Raw genomic sequence first — 21,813 nt, forward strand, 5'->3', positions numbered from 1 at the left:
ATTTTACAGGTGGGGTGTTTACTGACTTATCTAACGTCGTAGAACAAAACAGGAAGTCTCTTGAGCTTGTGTGAACTTGTGCTTGTGTTGGGTGGCAGTAGCAGCAGTAGCTCAGTCCATAGGGACCTGGCATTGGAGCCAGAGTGTCGCCGTTCAAGTCCCTGTGTGGGCCAAGCATGGAGTGTGGACTGGTAGCTGGAGAGGTGCCAGTTTGCCTCCTGGGCACCACTGATGTGCCCTTGAGCAAGGCGTCCGTCCGAAGCAGCCCCCTCGCCCTGATATCTCTCCATTTAACACATGTAAAGGTCCTGTGTGTGCATGAGTGTGTGTATTTGGGGCCTGTGTGTGTGTATGACAACAGAGTGAATATAAACTGACTTTCTCTTCAGGGATTAATGACGTTAAATAAAAGTTAAACACTTATGAAAACACTTTGAAAGAATGAGACGTAATCTTGCATTTCATGTCTTGTCAGGATGTCACAAGTGCCTACATGACGTTTAATCTGCCAGTGTGTCACCAGCTGTGAGTGCTTCACTTTATGACTGGATAAATTGGCCCAAACTGCTCTGTCACCTCTCTGACGATGCCCGTTAAAGACCCCTGACCTCAGCTGCTGTCACTGAGTATGAGTATCTGACGTCTCCTGACTCCATGTGTTCTGTCTGGTAGAAACTGCCACCACACCACAAATGTCACTCTCAAATTTGGAGACAATCACGTCATTTGAACAATTTCAGCCTCCCAGCTGATGTGACTAAAAATGATGAACACATGGCGACAACACACACTGCCAGAGTGTGTCTGGAATCTGTCTTTTCCTCTTTTCCACCTGCATTTTATATTTAAAATCATTTGTCTGCAACTTAGAAAATAGAAAAAAAAAAAGACTTTGGCTCCCCTCAGTGGTGGGCTAAAGCATGACACTGTTGCAAGCACCACTGCACACGACTGTATCAACGTCTCTACCTGCTGTCTGTCCACAACCATAATGTACAGAGCTCTCACATGAGATGAGGAGACTGTTGCTGGACACACACCAAATCTAACAGCTAGAGCAGCAGAGTCTGTCTGATGCTTGAGTCTGAGCTGTGAATCTGCAGTGTGTTTGAGGAACAACACTTCTTAAGTTTGTTACGCCATCTAGTGTCCATGTTAGGTACTTCATACTGTAATTACACAAACTGAGAGCGCCCAACAACCACTCAGCCCCAGCCAACAACTGATCCAGTGTGTGTTTCACTTTTTGGTATCCAGCATTTTTGGCTTGTGAAAACTCATCATAGGTTATAGTTCAACATCCCATTCAGTGTTGTTTGAAGGATTTTTTGATGACTGGAGACTACAGTTATCCTCACTGTCCCTTCTCTGTTTCAATATAACAGAGTCTCCGTGCACAAAGTCAGATCTGTAAAATGAATTCTTTTCTGAGCTTGGTGTGGAAGAACTTGACTGACCTGCACAAAGCCCTGACCTGAACCCCATCCAACACCTGTGGGATGAACTGGAACACAAGCTGTGCTGGACCTCAGTAATGCTCCCATCTGGTCCCCAGAGGAAATGTTGGCACTGTTCATTTCTTCAAACCACAAATATGCAACATTTGTACGTTTTAAACATGGCATATCAACATATCTAATGTGACGTAGTTCAGATTAGATGTGTATGAGCTGACTTTGTCATCGACAGGTGGAGGAGATAGTGGATGGCATGAAACAGTTGCCAAGCGCTAATTGTGGCCCCAAGCCCTGGTGTTTTTTTAGCAAGATGTTGCAGCAATTCCAGCGCAATTGTGACACCAAGTTTTTAAGCAAGACACACGCCTCATTTGTGGCACCAAATCCAGGTGTTTCATAACGAGACATCGTGGCATTTCCAGCCACAATTTTAATATGTTTGATCGCAAAACATCGGGGCATTTCTAGCTATGATTGTGGCACCAACACTGTATTTCAGAGAGACATGGCAGCGTTTCCAGCCGCAATTGTGGAACCAAAAGTGGGCGTATTTTAATGAGGCATTGTGGCATTTGTGGCACCAGAAAACGGGTGTTTTTTAGCAAGACATCAAGGCATTTGTAGCTGCGACTGTGGCACCTACACCGTGTGTTTTTAGCCAGACATTGTGGCATTTCCAGCCATGATTATGGCACCAAAACTGGCTGACTTTTAACGAGACATCGAGGCATTTGCAGTGGCGATTCTGGCACTTTTTAGCAAGACATTGTGGCATTTCCAGCCGCGATAGTAACACCAAAAGCAGTTGTTTTTTGAGTAAGACATTGCAGCATTTCAAGCTGTGGTTTTAGTGGCAAAACTGGGAGTTTGACGCCAAAACATGATCTTTTTTAAACCATAATGAAGTGATTTTTGAGCCTAAATATAACCAACAAATCAACGAATCAACAAATGTATTTGTGGTTTGCAGAAAAGTACAGTACCAACATTTACTTTGGCGACTGGGTTGAATGGGACAATATTTTGAAGCCAGTTTCCACAGTTTGGTGGTACACCTAAAACCAGAAGAGGAGGCTTTTACAGCAGCAGATTCATTCTCCTGGGTTTGAGTATATTTAACAATCACCTCTGTGTAAGGAGACCTCCTTTAACGACGGCGTTGTAGCTAACACGTTGTCACAAACACCAAACATCAGGTCAGTTCCAGTGATTTTTTAATATAGTTGGCAATCAAAGATGATTTTGATTTGAATCATTATTTACAGATCAGTATGTACAGTGGTCAAAGAGGAGCAGGAGGCTGTAGTTACACTGTGTGTGTGCGCCGGGGGGAGGAGAGGAGGAGGAGGAAGAAGAGGAAGAGGAGGAGGAGGAGGGGTGAATAAGACATTCATCCTTTCAAATAAACGAGCGAATCAATCCAACACCGACTGACTTCATTCATCTATTCAACACTGAACGGTATGTGTGCATAGCTCGACACAGATTTGGCGACGCACACACACCTCCCAATCACACACACTCTCACACACACACACACACACACACACAGAATAAATATACACACACTGTATATGAACAATCCACTGATAAGGTAAGACAATAGATAGACAATAATGTGCACTGCTTGATCTCACCTGATCACACACACGCACACACACACATTCGTACAGACACATACAAGTAGACCCCCACACGTACACACAACTACAGCTCAACAGATACACACGACACACACCGCTAGACTGAGTCTGAGACTCTCCCGTCACCAGTGATTCCCATCTGAGAGTTTTGTGCTGATGTTTGTGTTTGAGTCAGAGAATGAAGTCACTGTTTAGTTAAAAATAAAGTCATTTTAAAGATGTATCCATGACAACCAGACGCTTCCATCCTGCAGGTACAGGAACGATTCTCTTTGCTGTAGACTTGTAATAAAGCTGACATTTTTTATTAGTGTAGTATACACACTTTCATCAACAAATTTTTATCAATTTGTTGATGAAAGTGTGCGATTTTTTTCCCAAATGTTCACCAGAACCCTGCTGTGAAAGGGGAGCAACATTCTGTAAGTGTTTCACTGCTTTATCCAAATTAACCTCATCGCAGGAAATAGTTTACGAACATTTTCTAGAATTATTTTTATTTCTGTCTTTTTAGGCAAAAAAATGCAGCCTAAAAAGCAGTTATGATTGACTGAGTTTCTATTCATCAGTGAACGATTAACAAGAACTAAATGAGTTAAAACATGGCAGCATTATTTTTAAAATGTGGCCAAATTCTTATTTTATCCATTTGGAACTGTTTTTATGTCGTTGTTAAGAAAATACAAAGATGAATGCTTGATTTCACACGACAACCTTACGACTGTCTAAATGCTTGTGGTCATTTTAGGACCATTACCAGGCTGATATTATGTAGTTTGACCCCAGCATTAATATTCTACTTCAACATTAATATTGTTTTTATCACAAAGGCCTGTCATGATAATTTCCGTACTGTCTGATCAAGATCAGCAAAAACTGACCAAGGTCATGTCCATATATCGTTAAGATGTGGCATAAAATGGTCTGAAAATGACAGTAATTTAGTTTATCACTATTATTTCTGGTTGAAGATGTCGTCCAACAAAAGTACTTATCATGACAGGCCTAGTGTCTCAGGTTGGGTATCGAACTCTTTTTTTAAGGTTACTACTGAGTATGGCTTTACTCAATTGGTGCCAAATTTTGGTACCTGGGAGCGCATGGTTGAGAGGGGAAAACAAAGAGCCTGCAGCTCGCTCAAGTTACAGAGTCAGAATGAATATTTGTAATGCGAAATGCAGAGCTGGTCTTAACTACACGCTCTTATTCTTGTCTGCACGAGTTTCATGCTGGCTTGTATCTCTTTCTCAAGTTATGCCCTGGTGACAGACTGACAGGCTGGAAGTTCTAGGGACAGGTTATATCGTGTGTGGTTGAATAACAATGTATAGATTGAGAAGGTTGGGCTTATTTTTTATACCTGAAATTACATATTTGTTGTATAGAGAGTAAAATACTGGAAAAAGGTACCACTGGGTAACGGTGCCCAACCCTACCAGTATGACAGGACAGAAGAGTCTGTTTAGGATCGTGGATATTTCTCCAAGGATGAGTTTTGACGTCTTGACTGTCACAAAAGGCAAAAGTCTCAAATGTAAAAGCGATGACTTGTGGAGAGGCTCAGAACAGCACGTACAGCAGGACACACTCAGTCAAAGTTACAGTACTTGAGTAGCTGATCGAGGCGTACACACATCTAGGGCTTTGGTGCATCATGGGACAATCAGGACTGTTATTCTTCAGTTCGAAGGAGCACGACAGGCGCCGATCTGATCGATCAGTCCATATATATATTTATATATTTATAACTATAAATCCATCCAATGAGCTATGTACAAAGTATGGCAAAGAAAAATCTTTATTTAAATTTTATCAGCAGATGTCATCGGCTCTTCACTGCGTCTAGTCCGTAATGTCTCCAGTGATGTGAACGTTTCATGCGTAGGGGTGAGTCCATGCCGGCAACCTGCAGCGAGCGGTCTTCGACATGGACTCATGGACCCGGTCTGCCCCAGAGTAAAAGCTCAGCAGAGTCCGTCCAGGGCCGGGGTTCAGTTCTGTAAGAAGGGGGCGGGCACTCTTGCCACCAGGGTCATGTAGCGTTGACCTCCATGATGTGGTCGTCGGTGGCGGGCAGCACCAGCACCTGCCGCGTGTGGGTGTGATTGAACACCTGTCCGGGGCTGAAGGGCTCCAGACGCGGCATGGCCACGCCCTTCTGCTGCTGGTCTCCGCTGCCCACGGAGTGCACGCTACCCCGGCTGCGGATGCTCGCCGTGTCCGCCTGGTCGTCCAGCGTCTTGTCCAGCAGGGAGAGACTGTCGTTCTCTACGCAGCTGTCTGAGGACGGCAAGAAACAAACTGACGTCAGCAGAAGAAAGAAAAATACTGCTGCTCATGAACTGCAGTCAAACTGTCAAACTAGGCAGCGCTGATCAAATACGCATCAATATTCTGTCACTGTACTGTCTATTTCTCTCTCTTAAATGTTTTCAGAAAATATTTTAGTGTACTGTTTAGCTGTTAAATAAGAAAATGTGCTGTGTTCTGTTTTGGCTCGACTATTCTCAACACGACAACCAACTATCGACACAAACTTCCTCGCTGCGCCCCAACTGCAACAAAAACATGGTGGTAACACCACATATTACACTGTTGAGCGACGCTTACTCATCACAGAGGAAATTCTTTCACTGCGACAGCCCTAGTTCTACGTGAGAGGTCTTACCAGGGTCTGGCTGAATGGCCACAGCTGCAGTGTGAGGAAGGTACTTCAGCACTTTGATCTTGGGGAAGGGCAGGTGTCCAGCGAACAGAGGCATCACCTCGATCTGCACCTTGTGGGTCGCGCCGGCCGCCATCGGCATCGACACCATCCCTGAGCTCTTCCCACACACGGCCCAGTTACTGCTGCTGTCGGCCACTGCAGACACACACACAGACACACGAGGTAAAGGGTAGAGTCACTGATGTTTCGTCTGTTAACTCTAAAGTCACGACTCTAAATATGAGTATGTCTGCACAAAGTGATCGATCTATTGTGTCTAGAAATATGTGTCTGAGAAAACTGCTAAAACTGACGATGAGGCGTATCTGTGCTTACAGCAAACAGCTGACATAAACACTCTTTTTTTTTTTTACACTCAATCTTGTTTGCAACTAATGAACTAATTTTAATTGTTTATTTTTTACTCTATGATGTAATGTCTGCTAGTGTGGACCCCAGGAAAAGTAGATGCTACCCACTGGGGGTCCAAAAAAATTAAACAAATATATAAATAAATAAAAAAGAGCTTAAATTTGATGTTTTTATTCACATTTATCACAATAATATATATATATAATCCCCATTCTCTCTGCTTTTGTTTATACATCCTTTTAGAAACCCAGGTGATGACCCGTTGTCCCGACATACCTTCATACATGAGTTTGGTGGTTTTGAGGCCATCAGTGTCGGTCTTGCTCTCCTCTGCCATCTCTCCCTCTGCAGGTTCAGTCAGTCGTGTTATACACACCTCCAGCCCACAGAGCAGACCGGAGCGACAGTGCTGCTCCCCAGCAGGAGGCAGGATCTCAGCTTTCACACTGTACAGTGTCTGACAATGACAAACAGTGGTTATTTATGGAGGGGAAGTCTCTCATTGTAGTGGGAGTGCTTTACAATCTACATCTCCCAAAATAGTACGAGTGTGTTTGTTTTGTAACATTATTATTATTATGCAAACCAGGAACACAACAGACAGCTGACCCTTGTTTGAGACATGTTTGTTTTGTCTGTCCACATGTTTCAAAAACATCTAGATATTTAAGCTGCTGACGACAGGATTACAGCTCCACTTATCAAAGAGCAGAATAAACGCTGAAGTGGACTCACAGTGACTCTCTCGAGCTGGAACTGGTAGTGGAAGGGTTTGAAGGCAGAGACGTCTTGCTTGAGCGGAGCGAAGTTGGCAGAGAAAACACACTGGAGACACGAGGGCAGGTCGTCCTTCCACCTCACCTCCCACAGGCAGAACACGCTGTGCTTACTGCACAACAGCTACACAAAAAGACATCAATATGAATTAGTTTTGGTGTTATTTTAAATGAAACCAACACAAGAGGCACGTGGTAAAGAATGGATAGATCCTTTTGACAGACATACCTGTAGTGCTTTTTATCACTCTAGATTGTTTTGGTGTGAGTTGCAGAGTGTTGGAGATATCAGCTGTAGAGATGTCTGCCTTCTCTCTAATATAATGGAGCTAGATGGCACTCAGCTTGTGGTGCTCAAAGTGTCAAAAAATACATTTGAAAAACTCAGCAGCAATGTCTCTTTACAGAAATTGTGCCGTGGTTACTCAAGATAATCCACAGACCTTGTTGTGAGCAGTTTCATGTAGGAACTATTTTCTTTCTAAAGATATTTTTTTGGGGCTTTTTAGCCTTTGTATAGGTCCTGTTTGTGCATGTGTGTGTCTTTCGGACCTGTGTGTAATTGACAAGCAAGAGTGAAAACATTGAATTTCTCCTCAGGGGATTAATAAAGGAAATAAACTTAAACTTAAAACTAAACTTTAATGGATAGGACAGACAAGCGTGAAAGGGGGAGAGAGAGAGGGAGTGACATGCAGCAAAGGGCCACAGGCTGGAGTCGAACCTGGGCCGCTGCGACAACAGCCTTGTACATGGGACGCCTGCTCTACCACTAAGCCACCAGCACCCCAGAACTATTTTCCTTCTACCGAACTACACCGACCAACTGTATCACCACAAAAAGGTAGTGTCCATCTACTCATGGATGAAAGGGTCATGCTAGTGACAGTGATGTAAACACTAATGATTTTATATTGTATACATTTCCTCTGCTCACATGAAACCAGGGACAACGGCAACATTTAACAAAGGTAACGTTACAAAATTCAGCTCTATTACAACTCACAAGGTTCACTGACAAAACAACTGTCTTATACTAAACATGTTTTCCAAACAAATACAACATGCTAACGTCATTAGCACAAGCCTATGGTATTTTACATTGTATAAATTAGCCTAGCGACGAGCAGAGATTTCCTCTGCTCATATGAAGCCAGGATAAATCACACACAAGACTTAAAATTCTATTTTTGTGGAGGCTTTATTGTCTTCACAATTTATAGTTTCTTATCTGTGAAATTAAAGTAAATAAAAGCTTTGTTTCCACTGAGGGAAATGGTTTCAGCTTAAAGACAGGAGGTCTGCGTCGCCACAGCGTGTAGTTACATTTCTGGGGAGGTGCACGTCAGGCTACAACGCTGGAGTATAAATCCCGCTTGGTGGCGTCCTCCTCGGCTGAGCTGTAACATTAGCTAGCTCTCTGATACTAGTGAGCTAACAGTAGATGCACGCTTCCTTCTGTGTAGTGATATGGTTGGCAAGTGTAATTTGGTAGAAAGAAAATAGTCCCTACATGAAACTGCTCACAACAAGGTCTGTGGATTATCTTGAGTAACTGAGTCATGATTTCTGTAAAGAGACATTGCTGTTGAGTTTTTTTAAATGTAATTTTTTGGCACTCTGAGCACCACAAGCTGAGTGCCATCTAGTTCCATTATACTGGAGAGAAGGCAGACATCTCTACAGCTGATATCTCCAACACTCTGCAACCCACACCGAAACAATCTACACTGATAAAGAGCACTTCAAGTTTGAGGAAAATATGTGTTTCTGATTTTGGGGTGAACTGTCCCTTGAAACCATAAATAGTTCCCTCCACATATCTGAGCTCCTCAACCTCTCTGTGGTTCAGCACACATGAGGAAACTAATTTGTGCTGCTTGTTAACACAATCATTATTTCTGTCACTACCCAGCAGAGAACAAATGGTGGACCAAGAGCTTCAATTATCAGGCTCAGCCCCCTCTGGAGGGGAAGGCTGAAACTAAGGAGTAAAAATATGTATCCTCATTAGTGTGATCTTTCTATTTTTTATATTCCCCCATATTTTCCAATACATATTATAACCTGAATCTATTTTTTTTTTTTTTTTACAAACCCTAAACCTGGACACTACCCACTGATCCATCCTGTCGTCCCTGACATTTGTTTGGTCGTGTTTTTTCAGCTCACCTGTTGAGTTTTAGTGTTGAGGGACTGCAGCTCCAGCGACGCATGCTGCTTCTCTGTCAGCTTCACTTCTGCCAGTGTGAAGTTCACATCTGACATGTTCTGCACACACACCTGGATGTACTTCCTGTGGGGTCAGGTCAAAGGTCACAGGTCAGACGTGTGTATAAATGAGTTGGGGTTAATTAAATAAGTAAACTATAGTTTCTTGTATTTTGAGGATTTTATGTGAAAGCGCACATCTGCCAAAGATTTCTATGGATAAACGATTTGTTCAACAACAAAAAACAGTAGTGTGATTTTTTTTTTCATTAGTGACACGTACAGATATTTCAGTGAGAAGAGCGGCTCACCTGTTACCAGCAGAAAGCAGTGAGTGTTTGGTTTTGAAAGGGATGTAGAAAGTGAGGGCGAGCAGCGTAGAGTAGATGGACCACGGACAGTCGATGGACATCTGCGGACAGACGGGCACAAAAATTAACTATCAAATCTCTTGAAGTATCTTGTAACAGCTCACAAGTCCAAGTACAAGGAGGGAATATTTATCTGGTTAATGATTGTTATCTTTCTGACACTTTTAGGGCTGCAGCTAATGATTATTTTCATTACCAACTCAATCTGGACAATATTTTCTTAATTTATTGATTGGTCTAAAATGTATATCTAATTTTTATTAAAACATTAGAAAACAAACAACAAATCATTCAACAAATGTCTTATTTTGTCCTGAACTGAAAACTATTCAATTGACTTAATGAAAGACCAAGAAAAGCATCAAACTTTGACATTTAAGAACCTAGAAATATCAATTTTTTTTTACATTTTTGCTTGAAAAATGACAAACGATTAATTGATTTTGAAAATATTTGCTGATTAATTCATTGGGAATCAACTTATCGTTAATCAACAGATCGCTGCAGCTCTAGATTACTGTATAGATACCACCCAAGCCTTTAAACCGACAGAAATGTGACATCTTCTATCAGCTGTGACTCATTTCACACTCACCCTCTGGTCGATGGCGGTCATGGGCGTGTCGGGATGGCTGTAGCTGCGTGGTCGGTGGCGGACCTCCCCGTTGGTCAGCCTCTCGTTGGCGGGCCGGTCTGACCCGGACGGGATGACGCACAGAACCTCCAGGTGGAACTCCAGAGTGTGGTACGGAGGGGTAGCAGGCAGGCTGATGCTGGTCACCTTCTCAGAGGACTGGATGGACAGAGTGTTCTCACCCACTAGCTCTGAACGCAGCGAGGGGACAGAGAGGGAAGCTGTGAGAACTTTAAAGCTGTGTTTTTTGTCAGTTAGTTAGTAAACAGTATGTACTAAGGAAAACACAACTTCATGCAGGTGACGAAAGGAAAATCAGGGAACAAAGGGGGATCTATTCTGGAGGAAGCAGTGCACTGACCAGCTGTGGGGTTGCTGATGCGGGCGGTGCAGCTGGTGGAGGGCAGGATGGGCATAGTGTCTGTGTTGCTGAGCTGCAGAGCGTCTCCTTTCTTTACAGCGTAGTGACCCGTCAACAGAGTGAACTTCACCATCTGAGGCAGACCGGCCAGCAGCGGCTCTGAAAGCACAAACACACCTACAGTGAGCACCGCCCACACACACACACACACACTGACACATGCTGCAATCTGGTTTGTAAATAGTCATAAACATGATATCATAGTAATGAGGGCAGCAGAAACTAGAGATGCACCAATTTATCGGCCGCACAATCGGTATCGGCTGATGTTCGCACCGTTGACTGGCATCGGCCTATCGGCAAGTAAGTGGCTGATGCTTTTCTGTTGTGTCGCATCAATTCTGTGCAGGCTAAAAAGCAGAGCTTTAGACTAACAGCATCCCTTTGTCCCCACATAAAAGGAAACATGATTGGGATTAAAAGAAAATTTCCCCAGGTCATCCTCAGGACAGAGGGACGCAGTAAACTTATCATGGACGTGTCAGGTGATACACTCTCTGATACTGCTACACTGTGAACAACAAATCTGTGTTGACATCGGCAGCAGGAGAGCAAGTTAACGCACCAGAAATGACAGCTAACAGAGGCTGAATCATGTTACATTATGAAGCATTCAAGGTCTATTGGGCAAAGATAAATTAGAACATTTTCACGATGTGTTCAAATCTAGTAAAATGTAGTTTTTGGTGAGAAACTTGATAAATACAGCTGTTTAAAGAAGAAATGTGTTGATGTTTTCACAGCACTTATTTTTAAGGGCTTTAAGGATATTTTTCATGTAAAAGCTTATATTAAAGGTCGTTTTATAAATGTGTATGAGTGTATTTATGCTCATTAAGATAGTGTAATGAAGGCTGAATGGCTTTAAAGCAATTCAGTTGTTTTTATGATGCTATTATTTATAATTTCACAATCGGTGCATCCCTAGTTCAGTAGTATGCCATACGGTACTGTCAAGGCTCAAGAGCTGCTACATGAGCAACTTACTCTAAACAGCCATATAAATGCTCAGAACATAGTAAACTGAAGAGGGGTCAGGGACTTTGTTGTAATGTTCGTCCAATAAAAGAAATCTGTGAGAGCAGCTCCTGATGAAATTAAGTGATATATCGTTGTCATGAGAAATCAGTTTGCTTGATTGATTCATTCATTTTCCGACACTGCTTATCCTGTGAAGAGTCACAAGGGGCTGGAGCCTATCCCAGCTGACACTGGGCGAGAGGCAGGGTACACCCTGGACAGGTCACCAGACTATCACAGGGCTGACACATAGAGACAGACAACCATTCACACTCACATTCACACCTACGGACAATTTAGAGTCACCAATTAACCTGCATGTCTTTGAACTGTGGGAGGAAGCTGGAGCACCTGGAGAACATGCAGACTCCACCGTGCCGACCTTTATTCTTTTATGTAATCTACTCAATGTTGTACGAGCAAACAGACTTGGAACTTGCGACCAACACCACACCCTCATTTTAGGCATTCATGTCACCAATTATATAAAAACAGAGACCTGAGAGAGGCTCCACTGTGAGTTGGGGCTCCTGAGAATAGACTTCATACTGGACCGAGGGGTAGATGTGAGGCAGCACAAACTGCACCTGACCCACGGTGGCAAACAGCTGGCGCAGTGTGTAAGTACCTGGTTGCCCACTCTACGGAGAAAACACACGAGTGGCAGAGCAAAAGGTGGAATGTAAGAAAACAAGACGAAAGTTTTATCAAACAGGAGAGCAAATGTTTAGAGAGTGGGAGAGTGACAAAAGTGTTCCTTACTGGTGCTGTGAATATGATGCTGTTATTCCCAGGCTCTAACGTCACATCCTGCACCTTCAGCATCTGTGCTCCTTCCTTCATGGTGACAGTAGGAGGGCTGACACAGTTGGGCGTGTCTGGCGGCGAGCTGCTGTCATGACGGCGCATGACCAGATGAGTGTTTTTACACACCACTCCTGTGGAGTTGAGAGAATTGTCCGAAGGACTCCTGTCCTGAATCTCATCCAGCTCTAAAGGGGGGCCGGCAGCCGAGGAGGAGGGCGGACCTGCTGACGAGCTACCCTGGCTAAACTCTACTGTCCCTGGGTTTGTTTGTCTCTGAGCGCCCTTAGACCTTCCGTTAGTCCCCGCACGCTCTAGGTCAAAGTGAATGCTCGCGGCGAGTTGCTGCATGCGCACCGACATGGGCATCAAACATCGCAGAGTGAGCTCCACCTGCAGGACGGCACCAGAGTGCACCGAGGCTGTGGCTGGGTGGAACTGGAGCCGTGTGAGCTGACAGAAGACACCCATGCTGAGAGTCACTTTATGAGCTGAGGAGGAAGACAACAACATTTGGTATTAATGGAATACTGCAGTTCATGACGACAAGAAAAACACTGTAGATGTTTTCTAACAATTCAAAACAGTGGATTAACTATTACAGGACGCCTACAGGTGTCCGACACTTAAATTCAATGCTTTTTAAGAAGCTTTTCAAGATAATTTTAAACCAAATTCAAGACTGTTTTTTGAACAAATCAGATTTTTCGTGGTCAGATAAGTAGTTTTGTCGGAGAGGTAAACTTGTAACGAACACCATCACTTACACTGATCTCCAGACTTGCCGGCAAACGTCAGGATTTCTTGACAAAAGTGCTTCCTCTCCTCTGTGGTCAGGTTCACATCACCAGCCAACAAGGCACTGGTTTGCAAGTAGCTGCAGCGGGATGTTAAGGAAACCAAACACTGCAGTGCATAGGTGCATGAACATCACCTTTATCAGGTCAGCACAGGAACCTGCTGGTAACCTTAAAGTGCCCGAGCATGTTGGACAAGATCTTTTCTTCTTTAACTTACTCAACCCTGACTGAAAAGATGACACAGTGTGACGGAAGTTAATAAAAATGCAAATAAAACATAGTGTGTGCAGTTATACAATGGATTTAAATGTGTTTGCATATCTATCTGAATTGCAAGTGTGCATTTCTTTATTAAACAGCACCTGAACCATCAGGCTATATATCTATTTGGTAGTAAAAACTAAATGCACACAGCTCCATATAACATCCTGCATCCTTAAGGTTATTCCTTTATCTTGGCACTACTGTGAAGCTGACATATTTGGCCCTTCACTGGTCTAATGGCTATTCTTAGTGTTGGTGATTTGAAGGATACTCTTCAGTTCTGCCCAGCAGTTTCTGACACTCAGCAATCTGTTTCCTGGTGTGAGTGACGGGGAGGCTCCATCCCTCTGACACATATGACTTCAGAGCTTCCTGTAAGAAGGTTTCTGCCCGCTCAGGGTCGCCCTTCCTCCTGAGAAACACAAACACATCAGGTTGGTTTTAATAATGAAACAAAAGCATAGAAATTACTGACAGAGTGTGTGCTTGTCCACAAATATTTCTAAGGGGGTGAGTTCAGTATTTTACAACCTGGATCCTGTTTTTCCAAGTTATTTTCTCAAGGTTACTAAAAGGAAGAACATTTCTGAAACTGAGCCAGCTGGCAGCAGCGAAAGAGGCTGCAATGTAATCGGTTCTGCCATGTTTACAACCACTAACCACTAATGTACAAATATTAAAAGTGGTTGTTTTTGCCACGGACAGGCTCAGATTATTATTCTAAGTGTCTGACAATATTAAGGAAATTATCCCTACAGAGATAAGATCCTTTTTGTTAAAGAGTAAGATATTTTTTGTTTAACCATAAACAGCCCTGAAATTGCTACCGTCACACCCACCACACTCCATTTAAAAAACAGTAATTTTATCATCGTAAAACACACTTCAGAAACAAATAAAACTTAAAAAAAAAAAGCAACTTGGTGTGTCTTTCCACTTTTCCAACATTCACCATCTCTTGTTTGGTTAAAACAAACCCTTAAATCACAGAGTTAGATGTGAAAATATGCTGACTCAATACATACTAAAATTACAGCTTATTTAAATGGAGTCTGGTGGGTTTGACAATAGTGATTTCGGGGCTGTTTAAGGTTAAATAAAAAGGATCTTACTCCTTAACAAAAGGTCTATGTCTGTAGGGACTACTTCTATACATTTTCAGACATTCAGAATAACAATCTGAGCCTGTCAGTGGCAAAACAAACACTTTTAATAGATGTAAATGAATAAGTGGTTACACTGCAGCTTATTTTGCTGGTCTCGCTCAAAGCTGGACCAAGGTCAAAAAGTGCTGCTCCTTTAATGCTACTTAGAAGTGAAACAACCCTTATATAAGACCCAAAGTCAGGACAGACAAAAAATGGTAATTACTGAAGTGTATTTTGTCTCTATCATTCGTGCATGTACGAGGCTGTACTGTCACTGAGCATAAACAAACTTTACTCTTTTTTGATTAAAGTCTTTTCAAAGGTCCCATTTTGTAAATCACAACATATTTAAAGGCTAGACTGATGAACTATGCTTCAGCTTCTGGCTGGTGTTTGGCATCAGGTGATGTTAAAATCTGTATTTAAAAAGAGCATTACCAGCAGCATAGAAACAGCAGAGACCCAGTTCACTTTGTCTTCTCTATCATAAGCTGTCAGACTCATTTTAAGGGTCTGATTCCTCTTTAAAGCCATTCCAATCTACAGTTTGTCTAAATGCAGCAAAAAGAAACCCGTCACCGCGTGATGACTCTAATGAATGTGTTCGAAATGTTACTTTAACTGCACTTTTATGGCTTCCCATTTATTTAAAACCCTGTCACACCCCGTCGTACCACATTAGTGTTTTCATTTATTCTGCCTGATTAGCCCTCTCCTCAGGAGTGTGTGGGTGTTTACAAGCAGTGACTGATTGACAGTTGTGGAGAGGAGGGCTAATCAGCCAGAGCAGCTGAAAACACCAGTGTGGATGTGCAGGGGGGCTTTAAGATCATTTCCAGACCCGTGTGTGTACCCCAAGGGAAATAGCAGGTTTCCTCACATGTAGAACTCAGCCAGGCTTTTTCCCACCAGCCTGGCAGACCTCAGCCTCCCGATGGCTCTGTACATCTCCATAGCAGCATGAGAGAGTTCCTGATGCAAGAAGTGGCCAACAAGATGAAGGAGGAGGAGGAGGAGGAGGAGGAGGAGGGACGGAGAGGGAAGGGAAGAAGAGAGGAGACAGATAATCAACTGAACTGTCTCCGCTGAGGTTTCCAGGAGATTACATCAGAAATAAAAATGATTTAAGTTTTTGGACAGGAATTCAGAGAATGTCTGTTAACTTCCTGCTCTGCCAACTACTGAAACACAACACCAAGCTGCGGCGAGAGACTGACTTACAAGATAGTGCCTTTCAAAAGCTTCCACAGACGACAAGGCTTCTTTCAGCTTTTTATATGGGCTCTGCAAACTGCTAACTGTGGAGAGAGACAAAGGGGGATTAACACAAAGCACAGACTGCTTATTTAGAGTCTTCATTACACCTTCATCAACACGACTGTGGAGCGTGATGTATTTGACAGTGCTGGCAGTTCAGCATGCCAAGATGCAGTAGAAAATATGGCGATACCACACTCCTGTGGCGTCTGCTGGTGTTTTACACAACTGAAAGCTTCCACTGAGATGACAGGTATCAAATGAAGTCGGAAGAAAAGCTATCAAATGAAATACCCCTACATGTGTCTGATTAAAAACTGGAACTAGTGCTGTTTTACTTTACTGGTATTTTTAGCCGATGGTCATCTGTTTGAGGAAGAAGAAAGAAAAGAAAGACACAAAAAACTTCAGAGAAGCTGCACTAAACGGGTGAAGTCATGAATCAATCAGGGTGTACAGTCAGTATTGAATCAGCTGAACTGCTGCTGATGAGGGCCAATCAGAGCTGAGCAGGGTCAGCAGAGCAGCACACTATAGATAAAAGATGACCTCACATGGCTCAAGATGCCCGACTTGGTGTCTCTGGGCTGGTGTTGTCATGATACTGGAATTTCTCACTCTAAAGATATCAGTATTCAAAACCTTTTTTATATTTTTATAAAATGACAACATGTTTCTTTTCTTGGTTCGTGGCAGAGAACAGCAGAATAACGGTAGCACACATAAACAGTGAGAGAGCTACAAGCGAAGCTCGATACTGCATCAAGTTAGCATTGAAATCATTTTAAATATCTGGTATCAATAAGTATCCGTAAATCAATATTTTTGACACTAGTCAGGGCCCTGAATCACAATCCATGTTGTGTCAGCAATACAAAGGGCTGGGACTTTGGGAGTACCTGTAAACTTATAATTAGCTTTTCATTACCACCTTGCAGGATGTGATCATGTTTTTGAAAATGACACTGGTTTGATTTCACAGCAGAATCTATAAACTCACCAGTCTCGGGCCTCTCATCCCCCAGTCCGGCCAGCAGATCCACAGTCCTGTTCAGGTCCTCAGACGTGGGTCCCTTCTCTGACACCAGGCCACAAAGTTCCCCCAAGGACTTCAGCTACAAGAGGCAGACAGGAAAAATAAAATAAAGACAACACTTTTTTTAAAAAAAATCAGATTTTGACGGTTCGCTATTTAAATGAATGAGTAAAAGAATGAGAAATTTTAGGCGTAACTTTAGTTTACAATTTTCTCTTTTAATGCCCCTTTAATTTCTAACCATGAATTTTCCCTCTTCTCTAGGATATGGTGCATTTTTTGTATGGTCCAATGCAGATGTAAAGTCCTTTAAACATTGATAATGTTTTTGAATCTTTTCTCACTTCCTTAAGAACACTTTTTCATATACTACCTTGAGATATTCCAAATCTGCCAGAGGGATTCACCTCTTAGTGATTTTTTGATTCCATCTCCATCTCTGAAAGGGGCTATTTCTGGAGTCTACACCCAGATTCATAACTTAAATATAGACTCATTTGATTTAATTAAGTCATCATGAGAAACAGATTTGTGGCAGGAAATACAGCGTGACGTCTGGGGCGAGATTCTGAGAAGGGTGCACAGCTCTTTTATTTGTGCAAAGCATGGTTTGATTCAATGTAAAGCGGTGCACCATGCTTATCTTACCAAGTCTCACCTATCTATCTAAAAAGATTTTTAATACTGTGTCTGACTTACTTGGCTGAAAGCTTGACCCTTACACTTCCAGTGCTCTCTCTTTGGCGTGTCAACCTCTTGACCCTCTTTCTCTTTATCCCAAAAGAACGTAACCATTTTCACCACTTAACTGGTTAGGAGACTGATCCGGATAAAGTGAAAGTCCTCTACACCTCTGTCATACACTCACTGGATTCGAAACATGTTATATTTTCTTTTGGACAGTCTCTCCATGGAAGGTCTAATGGTCTAACATATATAAAGAATGCTACGTGTTTGGATATTCAAACCTGGGTAGAGGCACAACCTTAATGTCATATTGAACATCCTCATTATGTACGTGTGCTATTGTTTTGGATCTAGCGGGGCTGGTACCCACTTCTATATAAAAATACATGTATTTGTTCCCTGATGGCACACTATAAAAGGTGATTGTATTTGTCTTCGATACAAATGTTGTATAATCCTGTAAAAGCCAATAAAAAAGGTTTAAAAAAGAATAGGCACGTAATTTCCTCTTCTGAAATGTCAGTCAGAAATGTATTCCTGCTATGTGAAGAACAGGGCCCTGGTCCACTTACGATATAGTGACACATCCTGGAAGTTACACAACTGATAAAAGCCAAAGCTACATAATCAGTATATTTCATTACCTTGTCAGTTGCATAGGCCCACAGCCCAACAGTATGGGAGCAGTTTGCAGCTAACTGGGCCTGATCACAGCAGCCTTCGATCCTGTGCAGAACCTCCAAGCAGCTGAGAAACACCCAGCAGTCCAGCGCCCCCTCCAGCACTGACACCTGAAGAGCAACATACAGTATTACGATGAGAGACACATTCCAGGAGTTTAGGTTTCCAATACAGGTTTGTGTAGGATGTAGAGCAGTCCATATTTCAATCCTTTTTCATTTTGTTTTTTCTATAAATGGCTACAAAATTTGAAGAGCTTACATTCTAGAGTCTAAAGTACAAAGCACATGAGAAACTATCACAGTAGGAGTCTGTTTACCTCCAGCAGGCGTAGCTCCTGGACACAGTTGTGCAGCAGCTCCAGGGCTCTCTGCGTGACCTCCCAGGGCCTCAGGAGGAAGATGAGTAAGGTGCACTGGCGGGAGAACAGGTAGCTCCTCAGATCTAACAGGCTGGCCTCTCCACGCTGGATCCCGTCCCTCTTCTCCATGTCGATGGGCCGCCGCAGCAGCAGGCCGCTCCAGCTGCGGACCGGGGCGCAGAATGAGCCGAGCCAGTTGGCTGTATCTGTGGACAGAAACAAACCACAATTAGAACGGACCTTTGATCTTGGGGACAGAAAATACATGCACAAAATGCTAATTTTTATTATAATAGACCAAGTAGTTTATCAGGTGGTGGTTACTCACCTCCAGCTCCAAAGTTAAGGACATATTGGGTAAAAAGAGCATCTAGTTCATCATACTGGACCAAGGCATCTTCAAACTGCTGCAGCATCTCAAAAACAAAGGCCAGCTCCTCCTGCACACACAGGAGTAAGTAAATATTAAAGCTGTAGTTTAAATGAAGAGGCAGGCACATTTTTATGCCCCGTCACTCCAGTCAGTTTCAGTATGACAAACCTCTACCTCTCTGTCTTTGCAGACACATGCTACTTCCTTCTCTACGTACCTGGACCATGAAGTATTCACAGAAGCTCCAGCCAGGCTGGGTGCGTTTCTCTCGGAGCGTCCGCATGTCGTCTTCAAAGCGGCCCAGGTTCTTGGTGAAGGACATGAGGAGGAGAGTTCGCAGCTTGAGCAGCAAGGAATTCCACGATTCCTGAGACCGAGACGAGTCCTTCAGAGGATCTGACAGCACCACGCACCTGCGTCACAGGGAAATGACCTTTATACGCAAGTGCAAGTTCGCATTTAAGGTCACGTGAAAAGAAAAAACAATGAAATGCTTGTGCTCGGAGGCACACACCCCCAGACAACAAAAACGCTACACACAATTCAGTGATACATCACAGCAACAATGTGCGGTGCGTAGGAATGTGTCAACTGTTCAGCAACCTGACTGCCTGAGACAGGAAGCTGTCACTGAGACAGATGGTGAGTGATTTGATGCTCAGGTAACATTTTTTTTTTTAGATGGAACAAGGGAGAAGAGAGCATGAGCATGATGTTTCGGACTTTTCCTTCTACTCAGGCAAGTTTGAATCAACTCAGTTTCTTATATTCAGCAGGTACTGATTATGTTGCCTCCTGTGAGAACATATGAAAAGACTTCAAGTCAGTGTTTGAGCTGTTCTTCTGCTTGTGTCCTCACCTGTCGTTCTGCTTGTTGCAAAAGTCGCTGCGGATCTTGTCCACGATGGACGACCGAGGCAGGATGTTGGTCTTGTTCTTCTTCTTGGTATCGTTGGTCTCCACGACGATGATGACCCAGTCTGCTGAGCCGTGCGCCCGCAAGCTGTTTTGCCAGCGCATCATGTCCTCCTTCACCGTGCTCTTATACACTTCTGTGTCCTGCAATGAAGATGATACAATGAACAGACCAAAGTAATTATCGTGACAGGCCTAGTGAACACCCGGAAACAATGATAAAACATGACAGTTACACATATGAAGGGATACCACATGTAATACTGTGTGAGAGAGTAAAAACATTGGAAGAGGCAAAGATTTTTCTCCTCTATGCGACCTGCATGTTGCACCAGACGAGGACATTTCCACATCAGCACGGAACTACAAGAAAAACATTTTATGATAATTCGTGGGCTACTGAAAGCTGTGACAGGGATTCACTCCGTGACTGGAGGGTAGTGTCAGTTTTAAACTGGCTGGCTAGGACTGAGTAGAGGAGGGAAATAATAAGACGAGTCAGTTATTATGTAACAGTGTCCAGTGACAGGGAGAGGAACTGAAGCCCTGGTGTTTCACAATGTTTTGGAAGTGAACTCGTGGTTACAGTTTGGAGGATTTGGGGGTTGTAAAACTTGGCGATCAGTTAAGAGATGCTGCACATGCAATCTCATGATCACAGAAATCACTTATTAGCCCTCAACACCTTTAGGGTATTTTCTTTAAAGCCCTTATTCAACTGTGCCACTAAAGGTCTGGAGTGATTTTTGTATAACTAAAAGTTTGTCGAAGACTGCGCCCTGCACACCGATGAACGCTCACACACATGTTGTCACTGACTGATCAGCTCCATCTGTCTGTCTGTCTGTCATCTCAACGGACAGCCTGACTGACCTTGACAGGAGTGCCACAGCCGACAACACTCAGCTGATGGTCTTAACTGCACTTTACGTTCACAAGTTAAACAGGTCAGCACAGAAGCTGCATTTGAGCACAGTTTTCTTTAAGCAGTAAAATAATTGCCTGTAATTTACTTTATTTACATATAAATACAGATGTGACGAGTTGGTGCACCGTGATTTCATAGTCTGTTCAGGTCACAGCTCACTGTTTGTTTACTGCGCAGCCCACCTGTCCTCGCCATCTGCGATACTGTCATGCTGTGTGCACACTGGATTTACTGTTCCTTGTAGAATAAGACGGGGATGCTGCAGCCCCGACTTTCTGCCACGTTCAGTCCGCTTGTGACTACCATACACTAGAAGACTTTGAAAAGACTTTGAAAGAGTAAAGTCTGACACCTTCTGACATCTAAAGACACTGTGAGTTTTAAGTCACAGTTCCCATCCTGCACCTAGATGAAAATATTACACCAAACTCCCTTTAAGAAATATGACATTTTCGCAATCTCTTACATGTCTGCAAAAAGACATGAATCTAGAAACACAAGATAAAAAGTGCCATATGTCGACAGTATTCTTGTCAATTTGGCATCAATATACATTTTGGATTTTGTCACCTCAGCTTGCACAAGCCTCCTCTGGTTAGCTGACTATATTAGCGTGAGGAGACAGATCCAAAAATAAGATTTCTCACTAAAATAAGTGCTGGTCGGTGGATCAGATACATACAGAAATTAAACACGTACTCCTGTTCACTCCATAAATCCACCACTTTCTCCTCTGTTTCCACAGTACAAGAGAACCGACATGTTTTCATGTTCTTGCGCCTCCCCAGAATCCCCTCCGTGTTTATCAGCTACCAGGTTTGCTGGTTCCTGTTTGGTGCTGGAGAGAGCTCAGCTACTGGTCGACAATGTTCTCGTCACTTAACTTCAGTATTTGCATGAGCCAACGGTACAGTTCAATTAATATCAGTTCGGTACTCTTTTCTTCT

The 21,813-nt window shown here is 43.1% G+C and overlaps 1 protein-coding gene across 1 annotated transcript in view; it reads right to left on the reverse strand.

Moving 5' to 3' along the window:
- Window positions 1–1,378: 1,378 nt before the first annotated feature.
- trappc10 (trafficking protein particle complex subunit 10) overlaps window positions 1,379–21,813 on the reverse strand; it is a 34,015-nt gene continuing 13,580 nt past the window's right edge. Inside the window, exons 4-23 of the mRNA XM_049593695.1 lie at window positions 19,883–20,082; window positions 19,241–19,436; window positions 18,979–19,090; window positions 18,609–18,856; window positions 18,253–18,399; window positions 16,886–17,000; window positions 15,850–15,926; window positions 15,509–15,600; window positions 13,752–13,892; window positions 13,184–13,293; window positions 12,375–12,907; window positions 12,112–12,253; window positions 10,533–10,691; window positions 10,133–10,362; window positions 9,478–9,578; window positions 9,128–9,251; window positions 6,915–7,079; window positions 6,456–6,636; window positions 5,769–5,963; window positions 1,379–5,380 (exon numbers count right to left, since the gene is read on the reverse strand). Of these exons, the coding sequence (XP_049449652.1) occupies window positions 5,133–5,380; window positions 5,769–5,963; window positions 6,456–6,636; window positions 6,915–7,079; window positions 9,128–9,251; window positions 9,478–9,578; window positions 10,133–10,362; window positions 10,533–10,691; window positions 12,112–12,253; window positions 12,375–12,907; window positions 13,184–13,293; window positions 13,752–13,892; window positions 15,509–15,600; window positions 15,850–15,926; window positions 16,886–17,000; window positions 18,253–18,399; window positions 18,609–18,856; window positions 18,979–19,090; window positions 19,241–19,436; window positions 19,883–20,082 (3,516 nt within the window). The 3' untranslated portion in view covers window positions 1,379–5,132. The remainder of the gene's footprint in view (window positions 5,381–5,768; window positions 5,964–6,455; window positions 6,637–6,914; window positions 7,080–9,127; window positions 9,252–9,477; window positions 9,579–10,132; window positions 10,363–10,532; window positions 10,692–12,111; window positions 12,254–12,374; window positions 12,908–13,183; window positions 13,294–13,751; window positions 13,893–15,508; window positions 15,601–15,849; window positions 15,927–16,885; window positions 17,001–18,252; window positions 18,400–18,608; window positions 18,857–18,978; window positions 19,091–19,240; window positions 19,437–19,882; window positions 20,083–21,813) is intronic.

The sequence above is a fragment of the Epinephelus fuscoguttatus genome, linkage group LG13, assembly GCF_011397635.1.
Source record: "Epinephelus fuscoguttatus linkage group LG13, E.fuscoguttatus.final_Chr_v1".
Classification (NCBI taxonomy): domain Eukaryota; kingdom Metazoa; phylum Chordata; class Actinopteri; order Perciformes; family Serranidae; genus Epinephelus; species Epinephelus fuscoguttatus.